Below are 18,281 nucleotides of genomic sequence, written 5' to 3'. Positions count from 1 at the left end.
TAACCAGAGAGGAACTCTTAACTTCATACTCTGTACCTTTCAAATTGTTGTTTGACATCATTTAATCTGTGACATCATTTAATCTGTGAACACATGTCAACATAAAACGTAAACATTGTGATTGCAATCAGTCAGCTCAACAACCATTTTAAAATGCATTTTGTTGAGCTCCAGTGCCTTAAAGTAATTTCAGCCTAATCTTCATTCAAACATTCACCTCATCTCCAAAATATAAACTGTAACAGTACTTTTTCCATTGCTGCAATCCTGTGGATGTCTTCGTACTTTGACAAGCCACTTACTTTGTTTTGTTTCTTCCAGCTGTATATTTAAAGTGACAGAACCAAGATTTAAAAAAAAAAAAAAAAAAGGGGGGGGGTATTATAGGTTTTATCTTAATTAAGGTGAGATTTAAACCCCATTGACTTGCAAAATGCCTTGAATCGCTTTCTGTTCTAATCACTGAATTAACTTAAATTCTGTTCTATTCTACAAATTACCTGTTCTTTCTTTGTTTGCTAGTGATGCTAATCCTATTTGTGAAATTGACATATTTCTCTCATCAGTGGGCCCAGCGAGATGCGAGATGTGTTAATAACCTGCACCTCAATCCCTGAAATATCTCAGAAATTGTAATATTGACCTCGGCCGCTCACTCAACAAGTTGTTCTCCATGCCACATTAAAGCAGTATGTGAATCCTCCAGGACATTCATTTGTGGACTAGTCTCATGAACATATATATATTTATTTATTTATTTTTGAGCATAGAGACAGAAATAGCATGCAAGGCTGGATTGGTTATATTGGCTATATTATATTGGTTATATTATATATTCAGGCACTGCTCACAGCTCACGAGCAGTGAGCAGTGCCTGACAAGCCAGCCTTTATTTCTTTCATCCTGATGTTAGTAGTAGGAATCCAGTCTTGCTTTTTAAGTCTCATTGTAGCCTAGAGTGTTGGAAACTTGTCACATTATGTCTCTGGAGATAATGGCCAATTATAGCAGACACAGTGCAGGTTTTAGCTGCCAGAAGAATCTCCCAGCAGGGACCACCGTGGCAGTAAGGTGTATGTAACGCTTCTTTAAGTTTTTGGAGAAATATTTAGACTCTCTCAGTTGAGGTAAAAGCAATGATGAACCCAACTGTTAAAAATGGTTTTAAAGGCCCATAAACAATTAAAAGTGTAAAGAAAAACTTTTTTTTTTTTTGGTTCTATGAAAATACTTTAAAGGAGCAACGGAGAAAATCATTATCATAGAACAGTTGGTGCATAACAGAAAAGAACCTTTGTATTTAGAGAAGTGTGAGTGCTTCTCAAATTAATATATGGAGCAAAATAGTGCCATATTTCTGTTGTAACATCTGGGTTGACTCGCATTGAAGCCTCAAGTGGCCTTTTGAGGAACTGCATTTTCTGACACATCATTGGCTTCCTTTACTTTTAAGCCCTGGAGGATTCCTACCAGATGTTTATCTGTGTGATAAGTGGAAGCACTTTTTCTTTTAGCTATTTTATGTGAACTTATTTAACATTTACATTTCATTTGTGTGGAAATTTTATACGCAGGTGGTAAAAGTGCTGACATCCACACTGCTGAGTGATCATTGTAACAAGTTATTACAAATCATTACCAGCTACACAGAGACTGGCCTTGCACTCTTTTATGTTGCTGTGGAGAAAACAGTTAAATGGAAAGACAAGTTTTCTCTCTCTCTCAACCCTTACATGCTGTTCATATGTCATGCTTTCACGGTATGGCCTTTACCAGTTTGGGCATGGGCCAACTGTTCCCTCATAACTGTCTATACCAAATTTTAAACTACAGATGTATTTAGAATATATAAATAGCACATCTAACATTAATACATGGATGATTAACCCTTAAAAACACTTCAGAGAGCAGGTAGAGTGCTTTGTTTGGCTTTGTTTTAGGCCGCACAAAACTCGTTTTTAGAGAAAATCTTCTACTGATGTGTAATAATATGACCCAAGACATGAAAACACAACCGCCATAATGATTCATATATTGTAAGTGAAAATGGCAAGCTGCCTGGGTTTATTATGTAATGATTACAACTGTTAAACACTACTCTCACTTCTGCCTCATATAAAAATCCTCATTTTGATTATCTGTAATGAGCAATACTAGCATTAGCTAACATTAATTGACACTGAAAACACAAAACACACTTAAAAACAATTCATTAAAAAGTGATCTATGCAATCATAGCAGTGGTTGGAAAATTTCTGTGCGTGTATGTCCTGGACACGTGTTTCTCGCACTCAGTGTAATGGCAGCTGTAGTGCCTTTATTATATTATGACACCCACCCAAAAACCTCTTTATAAATCCTGTTTTAATGTCAGTGATCTCAGAATAAATAGATTCTTATTTGCTTATTTGGTTATCCACTGCAGGCGCTAACAGTTCTTGCATTTGTTTAGCACTTTTCTGGTCTTTCTAAGCTCTCAAAGTGTTAACAATGGATTTATAAACCCTCGCGGGCATCGAGAGAACATGCAGAGTTTACCTAAAAACAGCCAGTCAGGATTTAAACCAGGAAACTTCTTACAGTGAGTTAACGCTGCCAACCCCTGCACCACTGTGCCACCCTAATACAGAGAGTATGTGTGAGAACACCATCTGTTCCTTGTGTGCATCATGTATGATCACTCCTATGTTGTTTTACCATTTTATTGTTTAAAGATTCCCAAAGACCAATTGGTCCCTGTCCCCGTAGAAACCTGGCCAGATGTGGAGACACAGTCAGTTGAACTCTAGCAACACGGTCCCATTAAAAAAGACACACAGGCATGACCTGTACAGTTTCAGGATTGTTCTTGATTTGACCCAAACTAGTAACTTTAAAGTCCGTCTGAGTAGATACAAATTTAGCCTGGAACAGGCTGACTGTACAAAAATTTGTAGCACCTTTTACGACAGTATAAAATGTTTTAATCTTTTCCGTTTTTGTGTATTTGGGGGAAAGGTAATCGAATTTCATTCTAAAAGAATGACATTTATGATATTTTTACTGCTGTCAGATGTCGAACTGAACCACATTTCACCTGAAAAATATGTAAAGGTTAATTCTTCAAAGAACATAATAAGTTTTCTGTTGTCATGGTATTTCATAAGACACTCTTCTGATGTTATGTAACATTGGTCATAGTAAAAGTGTTAATTAAAAATAAAAATCTTTCCCAACAGGCAGGTAAAAAGTGACCTCGAAAAACATTAGTTTGGAGAAAACTGCTTTGTGAAGCTTTATTGATGCTTCTCTGTCAAGGTTTTCCTCGCTGTAGTAGTCTCTGGCACTGGAATTGATTTATTACTCTATAAATTATACTAATATGATTTCAGCCCATCACTCGCTGGATGGGCTGTACGTTTTCTGGTTAAATTGTGCATCTGTTATACTTGGTGTAGTTGTGTTTTATGTTCTTTTTTTTGTGCAAATCGTCTGTTTTTGTAAGTTACAGAAACAGTGGGACACAGATCCTGCTAATCTCATATTGGTAAGGTGGAAGGGACATCCTTACAAGCAGTTTGGACAGAGTAGAAAGCCAGTTTATCTGCGCCTTATCAGAGAAAACGGCTCAACTTGAGCCGTTTACATGCATGAGTGCTTCGGAGAGGGTGTATGGCTTCAGGCACCGAGATCATACAAAAAACCCAGTTAGATGTCAGAAATATGCTGTATTGTTTTTTTTCACATGCATTTTTTCCAATCATTTAAATTGCAGTCTCACCAAATCAACCTAAAAGTTTTATTAATAAGGAATTGTAAGGCCATGCTGTGGTTTCCACATCCACATATTTACAGCGTGGTCTGCTCTGTGCAAAAATAAACTTTTAATCGTTTGCCCAAGTCTTTGCTGCATTATGAATGAGCCTGAAAGCTGCCCATGAGGAAGGAGACGTCAAGCTTATTTTATGTGTGCGAGGGTACTTCAAAATAGATGTCCCAGGGAGGGAGAGGCTAATATCAGAACAACTTTAACCAACACTGGAAGAGTGCTGAAATAGTCTTTAAATCAGATTTCATGGAGCACTCACTGGATATGTAACTGGTCCCGTTCTATTCTGCTCTCCCCTCTTAACTATGGTCCCTTCTGTCTCCACGCAGCCAATCAAATATGCCATCACCGCCGGGCTTATGACCCACACTAGTTGCTATAGCAACGCCGGCCTGCCTCCTAGAGAACATGTCATGCATGTTAAGTGGTTCTCAGATGCTCGCTCGTTGTCTTTCTGTCTCACACTCACTCATAAGTTCACACACACACACACACACACACACACACACACACACACACACACGCACACACACAGTGTTGCGCGCACACACACAGTGTTGCGCGCACACACACACAGTGTTGCGCACACACTGAGGATAAAGTCACTTAACAGACCATAATTGTCTCTGGAGTAGAAGTCTTTACTTTATGGTTTTAGCGGCTTTACTTACATCCTGAATATGTTACATGTGTGTAGTTTTGTTTTGTTTGTTTTTGTTATTATTTTCCTTCTACGATAATTATACGTGATGTTCATGTTTGCCATGACGTCAATTTTTATTGTTTTTAAACTAGCATATTCTTATAGGGTGACCACCACCTTGTCCAGGAGCTCTGTAAGGGTTGTTCGGTACTTCTAAGCAGCAACTTTGAAAACCTCAACAAAAGTATTGTCAGACATTGTAATATTTAAGTTATTGTGTGGAAATACTTACAAAAGTTCATTACAAGAACTATGTTTATTGCAAAAAAAGAACAGTAAAAAATTGGCAACAATTTGTTCCCAGTTGTTGGGGGGTTACAATTTAAGGTTTTCATTGTCATGTGTACTGTCCAGTCCTGTAGACCTTGCACCACCTCTCACCTGTCCTGATGTCCTGCAATGGAAATCTGGCCACTTTTCCATTCCATGATCTTCCAGTTTACCACTAATACTTAAGGTCTCCTAGAAAATTTGTAAATGTCTAGTTTCCCCATTTTTGGAAGCTGTTTAATATATGCTCAACAGATCAAAACAAAGCTGTTCATACGTAATGCATTTTGAAAGGAGACGTCACTGTTATCTTGCATGGCTGTTATGGCTGGGTCAGAATTGCAGGTCGATTTGAAGTGGCTAGTAACTACCAAGTCTATTCCAAGCAAGGACAATCATTTAATGAGTAAATGACTTAAATCCGTTTAAGCTTCACCTCAAAAAAAAAAAAAAAAAAAAAAACCCCTTGGCAACATCTTCATATGGTTTGCAACACCCCCACAGAGGACCTTATCAGGCAGCTGGTTATAATGTGGTGGCTAAGTGGTGTTTGCAGAACACCAAGCGTCATGGGACTAATCAGTGCCACTATCTCCCTGTAGTTAGCCTGCAATGGAAAAAATACTCATAACAGTTCATGCTGCGTACATTTATACATTTATTGTCTAAGTGGATTTCAGGAGAGAGAGAGGGCGGGATGCTGTTGGCAGCTTCTTTCGCGTCCTCCAAAACAGAGTAGTTGAGGAGACTCGCTGCAAATTATTCATAGTCTACTGTTGAAGTGTCTGCACTCTTGGGTGCATCTGTGTTTGTGCGGGTGTGAGAGACAGAGTGCAGAGAAATTGAGGAGCAAATGTGCATTGAGGATTATTTAGTTGTTGGTCGATAGTGGGTCAGGCAGGCTCCCAGCTCTCAGTAACACACACACACACACACACACACACACCCTTTTCCTCTTCCTGACTGTATAGCTCACTGAGAAAAAACATGACAAGAGGATTGATTCAAATGAAGTTGGCTTCTGTCCCTTCGGAGGAAGATAATCTGATGATGAAAGGGAAGGAAAAGCATGTTGGGGTTTGGAAAAAAAAAAGAAGAAGAAGAACTAACAGCTGAGACATAACAGTCTGTGAAATTCAGAGGGACTGAGGTGGAGGTGGGGTTGGCGTCTCCGACTCTAGAGGGGAGAGTTGTTGGGTGGGGCAGCGGTGAAGTTACATAAGAGCAGTCCTGCCTTCTTTCTTCTATGCTCTGTCAGTCTGGATGTGGCTGCAGAGCTGTTACCTCGCTACATTTTGTGATCCCTTAGTAATAATAAGCTATATTTAGTTCCACTGATTACAAGTCTCAAGTGAAAAATAGCCTTTGCGGTGCACATCAGCGTTTTGATTATTTTCAGCTTCAGCTGGCACTCTGAATGATGTGAAGTGTTGTATTGAGATTAATCTGCAAATTAAAGTCACTCAAGATGATTGCGCTAAATTAAATAACAACTCATTAACGCCGCCGTCTTTGGTCAGTGCCCTGTCAATTACCGTCAGATTTACTGTCATACACCTCACACATGCCCATAAATGGTGGGGTTCCGTTTTTATTTTGCTCACAGCTTATTTTTTGCATTATTCCACTTGAAACCTTCAAGCACTTCATACCTAATGCTAAAGATTATAGGTGGAGATTGCCAGACAGCCCATGACATGAGGTTATCACAATACTTACAATACTCACAATATAATGTGATTTTTAACATTTAGTGATATGCTGAGTATTCATATAACATGTATTTATTTTCACCTGCAAAGTATATAACAAGATAAAGTCGTACTCTTAAGTTCTTTTTTGATGTTGAGTTGTCGTACATACCAACACTGTCATAAATGTTGCCATAAGATGGAGTTAGTATGACATCAGCAATTGAATAGGGTCAAGTTGGCAATTACGTGCAATCTGTTTCTGAAAATTCAGCAATTAACTGTTAAAACATTGAAAATCACATATCTGTTGCTGTCCGCATAGACAGAAATTCACATGGTAAGTGTAGCGATCCTTATGTAGTGCTTTTCTACTCTCCCAGAGCACTTAAAGTACTTTACACAACATACCTCATTCACACACATTCATTGGCTGCATGGGAGAACAACTGGGTTTAGTATCTAGTCCAAGGATATTTGCAGACTGGACAGGGATTGAACCACTGACCTTCCGTTCAGTAGATGACCTGCGCTACCTTCTGAGGTACAGCTGCCCCATTACAGCGCGTACACATGAATACAGATCATTTTATACTATTCCATTCTATCAGTTGAAAGCTTATGTGCATGCAAGTATATCGAATACATATTAATTTAAATCATTTTATGCTATTTAAATCTATGGAGAGGAAACATTTACTATTTTGTAAGTTTATAAGTACTCCTTTTTTGTATTTGCATGCAGCATCTGACTTTTGCACATTAATTATAAATTTACTTTTACAGGATTTGCTTATCTAGATTTTTTTCAGCGTTTGCGTGCAAAAAAACGTTCAGGTAATTTATATGCACAATGATATGAACAGAATTAGGCTTCTTTTGTTTTGCTGTTCTGCGCCTGTGCAGCAGGAACGCAGAAGGCCAGAATCAATTAAAAGCTTATGTGCATGCAAATGTGCATGTAAATTCCCAGCTGTTAAAAGGCTTTGCTCACTGCTGTCTTTTGAAGTGTTACTATGTGTATTATATTTTGCAGCTAATTAAGCTACTTGGAGGGTTACACATTATCCTTATTTAGTTATTAAAATCCTTATTTGGCTGATCTAAATCAGCTGGTCTGTTTCTTGCAATTGTACAGTTTGTTCAGATCAGTGTGTGTGTGTATGCGTGTGTAGTTCATCATGGGGAAAAAGGGGGCTCTCCTGCCCATGCTATTCCACAGTACAAACACTGTGTGGAAGACAGTATTTAAATACACACTCTCTTAGCCTGCCCCCTACTGTTGCCCAGACCTACTTTCAAACACACATGTATGCGTTCACACACACTCTAAGGAAAATAGATCACTAAAACACTCTGTAGATTAACTGAACTAGATTGGAACTGAGCTGTGACTTAAATGAGTGTCAGTTGATTTTTCTCAACCCACTTTTCCCAGTTTAAACACAGTCAGGCAGTCTGGAGATAGATGCTGGGCAGAGGACTTTGTGGATCATACTGCCTCTTCAGGTTGACAGTGGTATTGCTCACCCTCTGCTCTTTGCTCTCATTAGCATATGAACAGGTCAACAAATAATGTTATAATTCACTTAGCTGCCTTTCTTCTGAATGAGGATCTAGCTTAGCTGTCAGCTCATGAAAATGAAATGAAAAGCATTTTTGGATTATTTGTTTATCTCCATCATTCACTGAATCCCAGAGTTTTGTTTTTTTTTCCAATTTCTGCCATATTTTATTTGACATCATACTTTCCCCAGCTTTTGTCAAAAGACCATTTTTCTTTAACTAGAGGGTAATACATCATGTTTCTGCAGTGTTTTTAACATAACTCACAGAATTTAGGAGTTTATAAAGTTTTGAGCTGAGCTTTTCTTAAGTCAGTAGAAGATGTCCACTAAATTAATGAAATGCTCATTCTTTAAGTGTCAGTGGGTTGTGGTTAAATTGTTTGACAACAGCACTGTGTACAAATCTTTTCCACCCAACTTGAGATTTTGCTGTTGTTGTTCTCAAGTTGACCAGTTGGTGTCTTCCTCTCCCCGTTTCCACACTGACAGCTCATTTTCCACAGCAAGTGATTGAACAGCCTCTCTCAGGATTCAGTGACATTTTATAGTTGACTCTCTTTGGACAATGAACACTTAGACATCGTATAAAAGTATTCAGTGATTTAATATTCAAACCATTTAGATCCCGGTTCTATTTAATGAATCATAACTGAATGAAGCAATCACTTTAGGACCTCATCAGTATTGTGAGAGCTACCCTTGAATAATGCCTGAATGTTGCATATATGTATTTCTATATCTACACCAGAATGTCTGTCATTAATAGCGGTTACTGGTTAACAGGTTATCAAATCTGTATTATAACTATAACCATAATAAATCTCTCTTTCTCTTTCTTTTCAGGAGCTGAAGAAAGTTAACTTCAGTCCGTCCTGGAGCCTCTCCTCTCTGACCTTCCAGATCACCCCCCTTCCCTCCAACCAGTTTTGTCATATTGTACCACCTCCGTCACACCTGAAGAGACCCATAAGAAGAATTGCACGGGTCATCAGTCCCCCTACTGACCAGGATGATCACCTCAGAGCTCCCTGTCCTGCAGTGAGTTTTTATAAAGGGCAACTGTCAGTTTGGCAACAATCCAGCATTAAATTTGTTTTTTTAATTGGTTATTTTATCCATTCATCATCCACTCATCCAGAATCAGGCTAATTTAAAAGAATACAAGAGTAATTGTTTTAGATTTTTTTTAGGCTACCTGGCCTGGAAGTGAATAATGATTTCTTTTAGATTCCATGTTTTATCACATTTGGCCTTAAAGGTTTGTTTCCTGTAGCTGATGAAAGATATTTGTAGGACTGGATGCTACTTTAAAACGATCTTTGGGAAGACATGTTTTTGATTGACCTTTATAGTGTTCTAAACTCAAAGTGACAAGTGCATTAGTGGGTTTTTTTTGTTTGTTTTTAACTCACCCAATTCATTTGTTTGCCTGTCAGTGGAATTGAATATTTAATTTGACTAATGAATACAATCATTAAACGCTAATGAATGAAATGCATTTGTGATTTGCTCTTTCAGGGACTCATCCAATGAGTCTGGGGCAACAGACACTGTGGGAATAAGTATGAGCATAAGTGAGATGGAAGATCCAGAGATGAAAGGAAAAAAGAAGAGAGGGAGACCTGGCAAACAAGCACCGGTACAAGAGTTTGTTAAGAAAGGGGAAACTTGTGGAAAAAAATCTGGTTAACAGACAATGCATGTCTCTGATTTTGTCTGGTGGTTTTGAAGTGTGTGATGGGTGGTGTAGGAAGAAGCTGTTATATTTCCCATTGTGTGCAAGTCTGTGTTTGGGGATGGGTGTACATACAACGGTTTCTTTAACTGACATTTCCCTGATTTCAGACATCCAATAAGAAGCCACGGAAGTCGCCAACAGACAAGACTATGAGTGTGGCCAGAGGGCGAGGGAAAGCCAACGGTGTGGCTCAACATAACGGAGATGGGGGAGACCCAGTCACTCTATTTGAAGTGGTCAAATTGGGAAAGAGTGCCATGCAGGTCAGTGAACACAGGTTTGATTTCATAAGCACCAGTTTAAATAAAATATTTAAGTATGTAATCAGATATTATAATGTATTATATCTGTTTGAAGCTTTGTAAATTTATGTTTCTCACTGTCTTTGTCATTTGATTATTATTTTCTGTATACAGTCAGTAGTGGATGAGTGGATTGAGTCATATAAACAGGACAGAGACTTGGCGCTGCTAGACCTGATCAATTTTTTCATCCAGTGCTCAGGTTGCAAAGGTAGGCGTGTTTTACTTAAATCTGTCATCCTGTGTGCATGCATTATAGACAAGACTACCAAATCTGCTGTTTTTTGTTGTAACCAGGCACCGTGAGGATTGAGATGTTCAGGAACATGCAGAATGCAGAGATCATCCGTAAGATGACCGAGGAGTTTGATGAGGTAATTGTCTGCTAAAATAAGCAGAAATTAACATGATTTAAATAGTTGTGAGCGTGCTATTATTTAGTTATGCACATATATTACACTCTGTTGAAGACGTGTGGACAAATTTGATGATATCGAACTGACAGCTCAAATCAGTTTATTGTTGTATCGTGTTTCAGTTGAGCAAAAAAAATAAAGAACAAGAAGTTAAAATAACTGTAATCTGTCTGTTATTTGTTTTTGTCTTTTTTCAACAGGATAGTGGGGATTATCCTCTCACCATGCCAGGACCTATGTGGAAAAAGTTCCGTTACAACTTCTGCGAATTTATCAGCGTTTTGATCCGCCAGTGTCAGTATAGCATCATCTATGACGAGTACATGATGGACACTGTGATCTCCCTCCTCACTGGACTGTCTGACTCTCAAGTGCGAGCCTTCAGGCACACCTCCACGTTGGCGGGTACCAACAACATGATATTTGTTTGAACTGCAAGCAGTAATTGTTCCAAAAATACCTCCACATGGGCTGATAACACAAGTAATATTACAGTGGGAGATAATAATTACGTTTGCTTAACACCGATCAAAATAAGCTCGTTGTGGTGATAAAGACAGAAAAACAACTAATAATTTGCTGCGTCGAGGTCTGTTTTGTGTCTTGTACTAACAGTTATTTATTAACTTTCTGCTGCTTGACATTGCACAGCTTAATCTGGACTTGTGCACACTTTTGTTAGGTAGATTGAAAGTGTATTTCCTAGGACGAAATGTCTAAAGGTTTTGAATGCTGTTATCTCTCCATAGCAATGAAGCTGATGACAGCACTGGTAAATGTAGCGCTGAACCTGAGCATTCACCAGGACAACACCCAGAGACAGTACGAGGCTGAGAGGAACAAGATAGCTGGCAAACGTGCCAACGAGAAGCTGGAACTGCTGCTACAGAAGAGGAAGGAGGTGCGTTTGGGTTCGATATCACAGGATTTACTTTTTAAGTGTCTCAGATTATCATAGGTGGTTGTGTGGTACTACTTAGCTGTAAATCCGAGTGTTTAACTTAAAGTCTTTCTTGTACAGCTCCAGGAAAACCAAGATGAAATAGAGAACATGATGAACTCCATCTTCAAGGGCATCTTTGTGCATCGTTACAGGTACACACTCTAAATGTTCCCTTCCTTAGTGATGAGGATTTAAGAGCAATATTGAAAGTATTTTGGTGATTCTGTTTTTCTTACTTTGTAGGGATGCGATCGCTGAAATTCGGGCCATCTGTATTGAGGAAATCGGCGTGTGGATGAAGATGTACAGCGACGCATTTCTTAATGATAGTTACCTAAAATATGTTGGTTGGACTCTACATGATAGAGTAAGCAAATTTAGGAGTTTTTGTACAACCCTTGGCTGATATTTACCACTGGATTTAATGTAAGGGGATGAATGATATTTTCACAGATACAGAATGGTAGATGTGTAGTCCACCACAGCAGGATTTTATTTAAGATGTTTGGCCTGCTTGAACCAATTTATTTGTTTTTTTTCTAGCAAGGAGAAGTGCGTCTGAAGTGCCTGAAGGCTCTGCAGAACCTGTACACAAACCGAGAACTGTTCCCCAAACTAGAGCTTTTCACTAACCGCTTCAAGGTAACGCTAGCAGCGAGAACTGAGGCTGCTTTCTTATAGCTCCACAGTAGACATGGGCAGTGTTTAGATTTTTTTTTTAGTTTTCTGAATTCTCTTTTGTTTCTCCTTATTTATTCTAGTTCTCTGCAGTTGTTTCTCTGCTCAACTTTATCTGTTTTGGCAGGACCGAATAGTATCAATGACACTGGATAAGGAGTATGACGTGGCTGTAGAGGCCATTAGATTGGTCACACTCATTCTGCAGTGAGTAGCTTTGATCTTTCTCTGTATTTTTGCATGCCTACATATGAAACTCTTTTTTTCTTTTTAGATTCTGGTCAGCATTTTAGCATAAGATTATATTTTGGCTATCATCACATGCTTAAGACGAGGATTATCATGTACTGAACACTCAGTTCCTGGGTTACTTTAGCTGAGGAGAGGATCTCAGTCACACTCACAAATAGATTTGGTAGTTTACTGTGAACTAGTTTAATAGTTTTTGATTGCTATTTCCTTTGACTTCTTTTTATATGCAATATTTTGTTAATTTTAAATTATTGCTTTCATCCTCTGGGCGTTTTCAGTTATTTCCCGTGTTTAATATTGTTCTCACAACCAGCTCTGATTGATTTAAACTTGATTAACCTGTGTGCAAATTGTCTGCTGCAGGGGCAGTGAAGATGCTTTGTCCAACGAGGACTGTGAGAATGTGTACCACCTGGTGTACTCTGCTCACCGGCCGGTCGCTGTTGCTGCTGGAGAGTTTCTTCACAGAAAGTGAGTCTAATTAGGGCATTTATGGTGTAATAACATTGTTAGTCTTCAATTTGTAAAACTCTTATTCTGTCTGTTTCTCACTCGCTGACAGATTATTCAGTCGCCATGACCCGCAAGCAGAAGAAGCGCTGGCTAAACGCAGAGGGAGGAGCAGTCCCAATGGGAATCTCATCCGTATGCTAGTGCTGTTCTTTTTGGAGAGTGAGGTAACGCTCATGAAAACACACATCTTATCAGCATACTGTGTGTTTTAGATGTTGGGCACTCACAAACACAAAGTAGTTCCAGAATGATGCCTGCAGATTGAAGTCTCTTTCAATGTGATTTTGTGTGTAGCTCCACGAGCATGCAGCTTACCTTGTCGACTCTCTGTGGGAAAGCTCTCAAGAGTTGCTGAAAGACTGGGAGTGTATGACTGAACTGCTGCTGGAGGAGCCCGTGCAGGGAGAAGAGAGTAAGGCACACAGTATTTCACACTGATCTTATTTCCTTTGGGAGAAGCTGAATCAAATAAAATACAACCGCTGAGAACCAGAGAGACGAGATGATGTAATAAAATCTTGTTCCCTGAAACTCTTCGCTCCCTTAATCCTTTTCTCTGTTTCCGACCTTTGCTGTCATTCGGTTTCTCTTTTGTTTCCTGTGTCTTTGTCTCTCCTCTGCTCAAACGTCTTCTGTTTTTCCCTGTAGTGTTGTCTGACAGGCAGGAGAGTGCGCTGATCGAGCTGATGGTGTGCACCATCCGACAGGCAGCAGAGGCACACCCACCTGTTGGCAGAGGCACTGGCAAACGGGTGTGTAAAGTATACACATATCATACTCCAGAAACACTCAGAGTATTCACTTTGAATGTTGCAGATGAAACCTTATACAGTCATGTGATAACCTTTACTGCTTCCATATGAGTTAACGGGGAGAGTACGAGCCAGGTGCTATTAATCAGATCCACTTGATTAATGGGTCATCAGCAAGTTTGAGCACATCTATAAAAGCTGAACATCTGGTAGTTTGCGGGTCTGGAGAATATGAGGTGTGTGTTAACGCTGCTGCAGTCCTCCCAGGATTGGGCATTCCAGAAAATTCATCCCAAGGTCACAGCATTCAAATCTCAGAGAGATTTCAAAAATTGCAACTCTAGAAGTACATCACAGGCAAAAATCGACAACACAATATGTAAAGACGTCTACACCTCAACTTGAATGAAATCCTGTGGCAGGATCTCAAGAAAGCTGTGCATAAAGAAATACCCGCAAACGTTAATGAACTGAATAAAGATCGTAAAGACACGTGGGGCAAAATTCCCACACGGAAAATGATTGCTTCAAATTACAGCTGCTAAAAGTGTTTCTACAAGCTTTTGTATCACAAAGTGAACTTAGGGTTTCACAGGACTGTATGGAGTCCAGTAAAAACCTGCTTTTTCACATGACTGTACCTGCCAAGTGGGCATGTTGAAGAGGAATTCACTGTGATCTGAAATGTGATGATGTATTATACTTAAGTGTAAAAGCAGCCACCTTATTTACCAGAGTCTGTGTTAATGTGCTCATCTGTACTTTTGATTCTGTTGTATTGAACTTTTGTTGTTCTCCACTTTTTCAGATTTTTTTTAAAATATGTAATTATGTGCATAAAACTACAGCAAATAATTTTAGCAAGACGTTATGTGAATATGTTATGTTGTTAAACACAGAAATAGTAAGAATTTTCCTACTCATTAGTACCTTTTTTGGTCATATGAAGAGGGGAAAATAATTCAGCTTTTGGTCCCAACAAAAGAATCATTGATGTGTGTGGGTGTGTTTGTGTGTGTGTATATATATATGTATATATATATATATATATATACATATATATATATATATATATATATATATATATATATATATATATATATATATATATATATATATAATATTTATTTTTTTGTCCAGGTGCTGACAGCAAAGGAGAGGAAGACCCAGATAGATGATAAGAACAAACTGACAGAGCACTTCATCATGGCTTTACCCATGCTGTTGTCCAAGGTAAGGCTTTTCTTAGCTTGCCCATGGCCATCAAGGGAGAGACCAGTGATAAATGACCTGGCTAGAAGACCGATCAGTTTGTCAAAATAAATGATCTGCTTGTGAGAATTGCTGCTGAATACTTTGCGCCCTCAATCTCTTAAGTCTGCTGGCTATATGTGTAAAATGTCACTCACTATTTCACTGAGAAACAGAAGCCAAGCGTTGCATGCTGATTGATGGGTCTTTCTTTCCCGTTTTAGTCCTTCTGTGCTAGTTTTGTAACTTTTTTTTCCCTCATACACTTTTTTTTTTTTTTGTCATCTTTATTTAATTCTCATCTCTCCGTTACTTTGCCCAAAGTACCAGGCAGACTCAGAGAAGGTAGCCAACCTGCTGCAAATCCCCCAGTACTTTGACCTGGACGTGTACAGCGCTGGGCGTATGGAGAAGCACTTGGACGCCTTATTAAAGCAGATCCGTCTGGTTGTGGAGAAGCACATAGAGGCCGATGTGCTTGAGGCCTGCAGCAAGACATATAGCATCCTCTGCTCTGAAGAGTACACCATCATGAACCGTGTGGACATTGCCCGATCACAGCTTATTGACGAGATGACCGATCGTTTTGCACACTCGGTCGAAGAGCTGCTGCAAGAGGTATCGGGCAAAGTAGCTGGCTGGGTAGACTATTAGAAACCGGGCACTATTTGTGCCCATTTGAGTCTTGTATACTAACAGATGTTGGTTATTGCAGGCTGAGGAGGCAGACGATGACGATATCTACAATGTGTTATCTACACTCAAGCGACTCACAGCCTTCCACAAGTATGATCTGCAGCTGTTTCAAGATAAAAATATGGATTATTATCATTGGTTACTTTGGCTGACAATCATTACAGAATCTGAGATTATTAGCTTAGCATACCAGATAAGGTTTGTGTAAATCTGTAGGGAGACATTTAGTTCGCATTTTTGTATTGTAAGAATTATTATTCATTCATTCATTCATTCATTCATTCAGTGTTTTGGAAGAAATTTTCCACCAAATAAATGTGATCATTTCAGTGTGTGCTCTTCTCGTTTTCTCCTTCAGTGCCCATGATTTGACACGATGGGATTTGTTTGGGAATTGCTACCGGCTGCTGAAAGCGGGCATCGAGCAGGGCTCCATGCCAGAGCAGATAGCTGTCCAAGCCCTGCAGTGCTCCCACTACTCCATCCTGTGGCAGCTGGTCAAGATCACAGAGGGGGTTCCCAGCAAGGTGCTCAACCGGCCTCACTAACAGACCGCACTCAGAGTTTAGCTTTATCATTGGTCAGTGGCTCAGAGTGAATGCTGCCATGTCTAAGCATCAGTGGCCCAGAGGGACAAGAGCTTATCTGTATTTCTGCAGAGCGGGGTGGCTTAGTGTAGAAATCCATCTCACTGTCAGACAGCCCCAGTCCTCAGTCTGGGACTCACCCCAAATCTGTCTCATTTAACACTTAAACACCTTACCAAGACTTCAGCTCCCATTATAGGATATAACTTATCTGGAACATTGTTGAAAACATCAAAAGTGTTGCTGAATTATTATTCATAATATTCCTTCATTCATACTGATAGGATGACAAAGACAGCTAGCCTGACTGTCACAGCTGTTCATTAGCGACTCTTGCTAAAGTACTCATTATTTTGGCTGATTATCAATGTCTGTGTGATGTTCCCTGTGTGCAGGATGACCTGGTGGCTCTCAGGAGAGTGGTCAAGTCTTTCCTGGCAGTGTGTCAGCAGTGCCTGTCCAATGTCAACACACCGGTTAAAGAGCAGGTAACAGATGCTATTGTGTCACGAGTAACAGAAGAGCTTTGAAATCAACGTTGTCTCTCGATTTATGTAAAGGATGCATGTTTTCTGTTATCTCTACATATCATTATTTTGTTTTTTGAAATATTGACTCTTTGGTCAAGCTGTGACAATATTGCTGTTTCTTGTCTAGGCATTCATGCTTCTCTGTGACCTGTTGATGATCTTCAGTCACCAGCTGATTTCTGGTGGCAGAGAAGGCCTCCAGCCACTGGTGTTTAACCCAGACAGCACTCTGCAAAACGAGCTGCTAAACTTCGTCTTAGACCACGTCTTCATCGACCAGGATGATGAGAGTCAGAGCATGGGTGAGAGAGAAGTTAGATCGGATCATGTTGTGGTTTCTGTTTCAGATCCAAGAAGATTTTAACTGTTAAGGTTGAGAGAAGGTAGGGAGCTTTGTCATTGTTGTCCACTACTGTCTTTGTGCCTGCAGAGGGAGATGAGGAGGATGAAGCCAACAAGATCGAGGCTCTCCATAAGAGGAGAAACCTGCTTGCAGCTTTCTGTAAACTCATCATCTACGACATTGTAGACATGCCTGCTGCTGCTGACATCTTCAAACACTATATGAAGGTTTGTGTGTAGCATGCATGCTGAAAAATAATAACCAGCTGATAGTTTAAAAGAGAGAAAACTTTGGAAAAAAACAAATATGGTGAGATAAAAAGCCATCACAACAATTTCAGTACTAGTAACAATATCTTTGTTTCGCTCTGACACTTATGTTAATGTTAGCATTATGATATAAATGTGGCTACTTCTGAGACAACAATGGAGCTGATTTACTGTGGAATTGAAAAAAAAAGGTTTTAATTCACCTAAATTTACCTTTGATGCAAATCTGAGTGTGATATGAGATTCAGTGCATTAATTCAGACAACTTGGGCGAATTAACAGTTTCGTTTCTCTGCCTCAGTATTATAATGACTATGGCGACATCATCAAGGAGACTCTCAGTAAAACCAGACAGACGGACAAAATCCTCTGTGCCAAGACACTCATCCTCAGTCTGCAGCAGGTGAGACAGTGATGGTGCTTTTTACACAGCTTCCTTCTGTGTACTTCTGTGTTACAAGTGCTCTCCTGTGCATACCCACTAACTCCTATGCACTCATATGTGTGTTGCAGCTGTTCAATGAGCTGCTGCAGGATCAGGGTCCCAACCTGGACCGAACGTCTTCTCACGTGAGCGGCATCAAGGAGCTCGCCCGGCGCTTTGCCCTCACCTTTGGCCTGGATCAGATCAAGACCAGAGAGGCTGTCGCCACGCTACACAAGTGAGATCACGAGCGCTGTGGTGTCTCTGTAAACGGAAGCTGTAGATTGATACTTGTAGCATAAATTAAAAGAGTATGAGTGATTCCAATTTGTCTTTACATTGAAATACCAATAATTGATGCAGGATTTTGGTTAATTCTTGCATGTTCGGGATGTGAAATTAAATAATTGTAACAACTTATTCAAGCCTGCGAGCAAAACGTTAAGTAAACTTTTACCGACCAGTTTTAGAATCACATAGGAAGCATAAAGCAGACACAAGTTTTTATTTGCTTTTAAAGTTACATGAATTAAGTTAGTACAAAAAA

At 39.5% G+C, this 18,281-nt stretch overlaps 1 protein-coding gene across 2 annotated transcripts in view; it reads left to right on the top strand.

Annotated features, from left to right (window-relative positions):
* Positions 1–18,281, top strand: part of stag1a (STAG1 cohesin complex component a) — a 38,664-nt gene that overhangs the window by 16,233 nt on the left and 4,150 nt on the right. For both annotated transcript variants that reach the window (XM_082516258.1, XM_082516259.1), the window contains 24 exons: positions 8,884–9,078; positions 9,559–9,679; positions 9,886–10,041; positions 10,195–10,291; positions 10,378–10,454; positions 10,697–10,901; positions 11,246–11,397; positions 11,518–11,591; positions 11,683–11,806; positions 11,983–12,081; positions 12,245–12,324; positions 12,733–12,840; positions 12,932–13,046; positions 13,177–13,294; positions 13,531–13,634; positions 14,775–14,867; positions 15,210–15,503; positions 15,601–15,671; positions 15,940–16,108; positions 16,564–16,656; positions 16,826–17,000; positions 17,129–17,268; positions 17,612–17,713; positions 17,824–17,972. In XM_082516258.1, the coding sequence (XP_082372384.1) occupies positions 9,050–9,078; positions 9,559–9,679; positions 9,886–10,041; positions 10,195–10,291; positions 10,378–10,454; positions 10,697–10,901; positions 11,246–11,397; positions 11,518–11,591; positions 11,683–11,806; positions 11,983–12,081; positions 12,245–12,324; positions 12,733–12,840; positions 12,932–13,046; positions 13,177–13,294; positions 13,531–13,634; positions 14,775–14,867; positions 15,210–15,503; positions 15,601–15,671; positions 15,940–16,108; positions 16,564–16,656; positions 16,826–17,000; positions 17,129–17,268; positions 17,612–17,713; positions 17,824–17,972 (2,945 nt within the window). In that variant the 5' untranslated portion in view covers positions 8,884–9,049. The remainder of the gene's footprint in view (positions 1–8,883; positions 9,079–9,558; positions 9,680–9,885; positions 10,042–10,194; positions 10,292–10,377; positions 10,455–10,696; positions 10,902–11,245; positions 11,398–11,517; positions 11,592–11,682; positions 11,807–11,982; positions 12,082–12,244; positions 12,325–12,732; positions 12,841–12,931; positions 13,047–13,176; positions 13,295–13,530; positions 13,635–14,774; positions 14,868–15,209; positions 15,504–15,600; positions 15,672–15,939; positions 16,109–16,563; positions 16,657–16,825; positions 17,001–17,128; positions 17,269–17,611; positions 17,714–17,823; positions 17,973–18,281) is intronic.

Source organism: Aulonocara stuartgranti (assembly GCF_965226115.1).
Source record: "Aulonocara stuartgranti genome assembly, chromosome: 19".
NCBI classification, from domain to species: Eukaryota; Metazoa; Chordata; class Actinopteri; order Cichliformes; family Cichlidae; genus Aulonocara; species Aulonocara stuartgranti.
The sequence above is the reverse complement of the archived record's forward strand: the minus strand, read 5'-3'. Positions and strand labels throughout refer to the sequence as shown.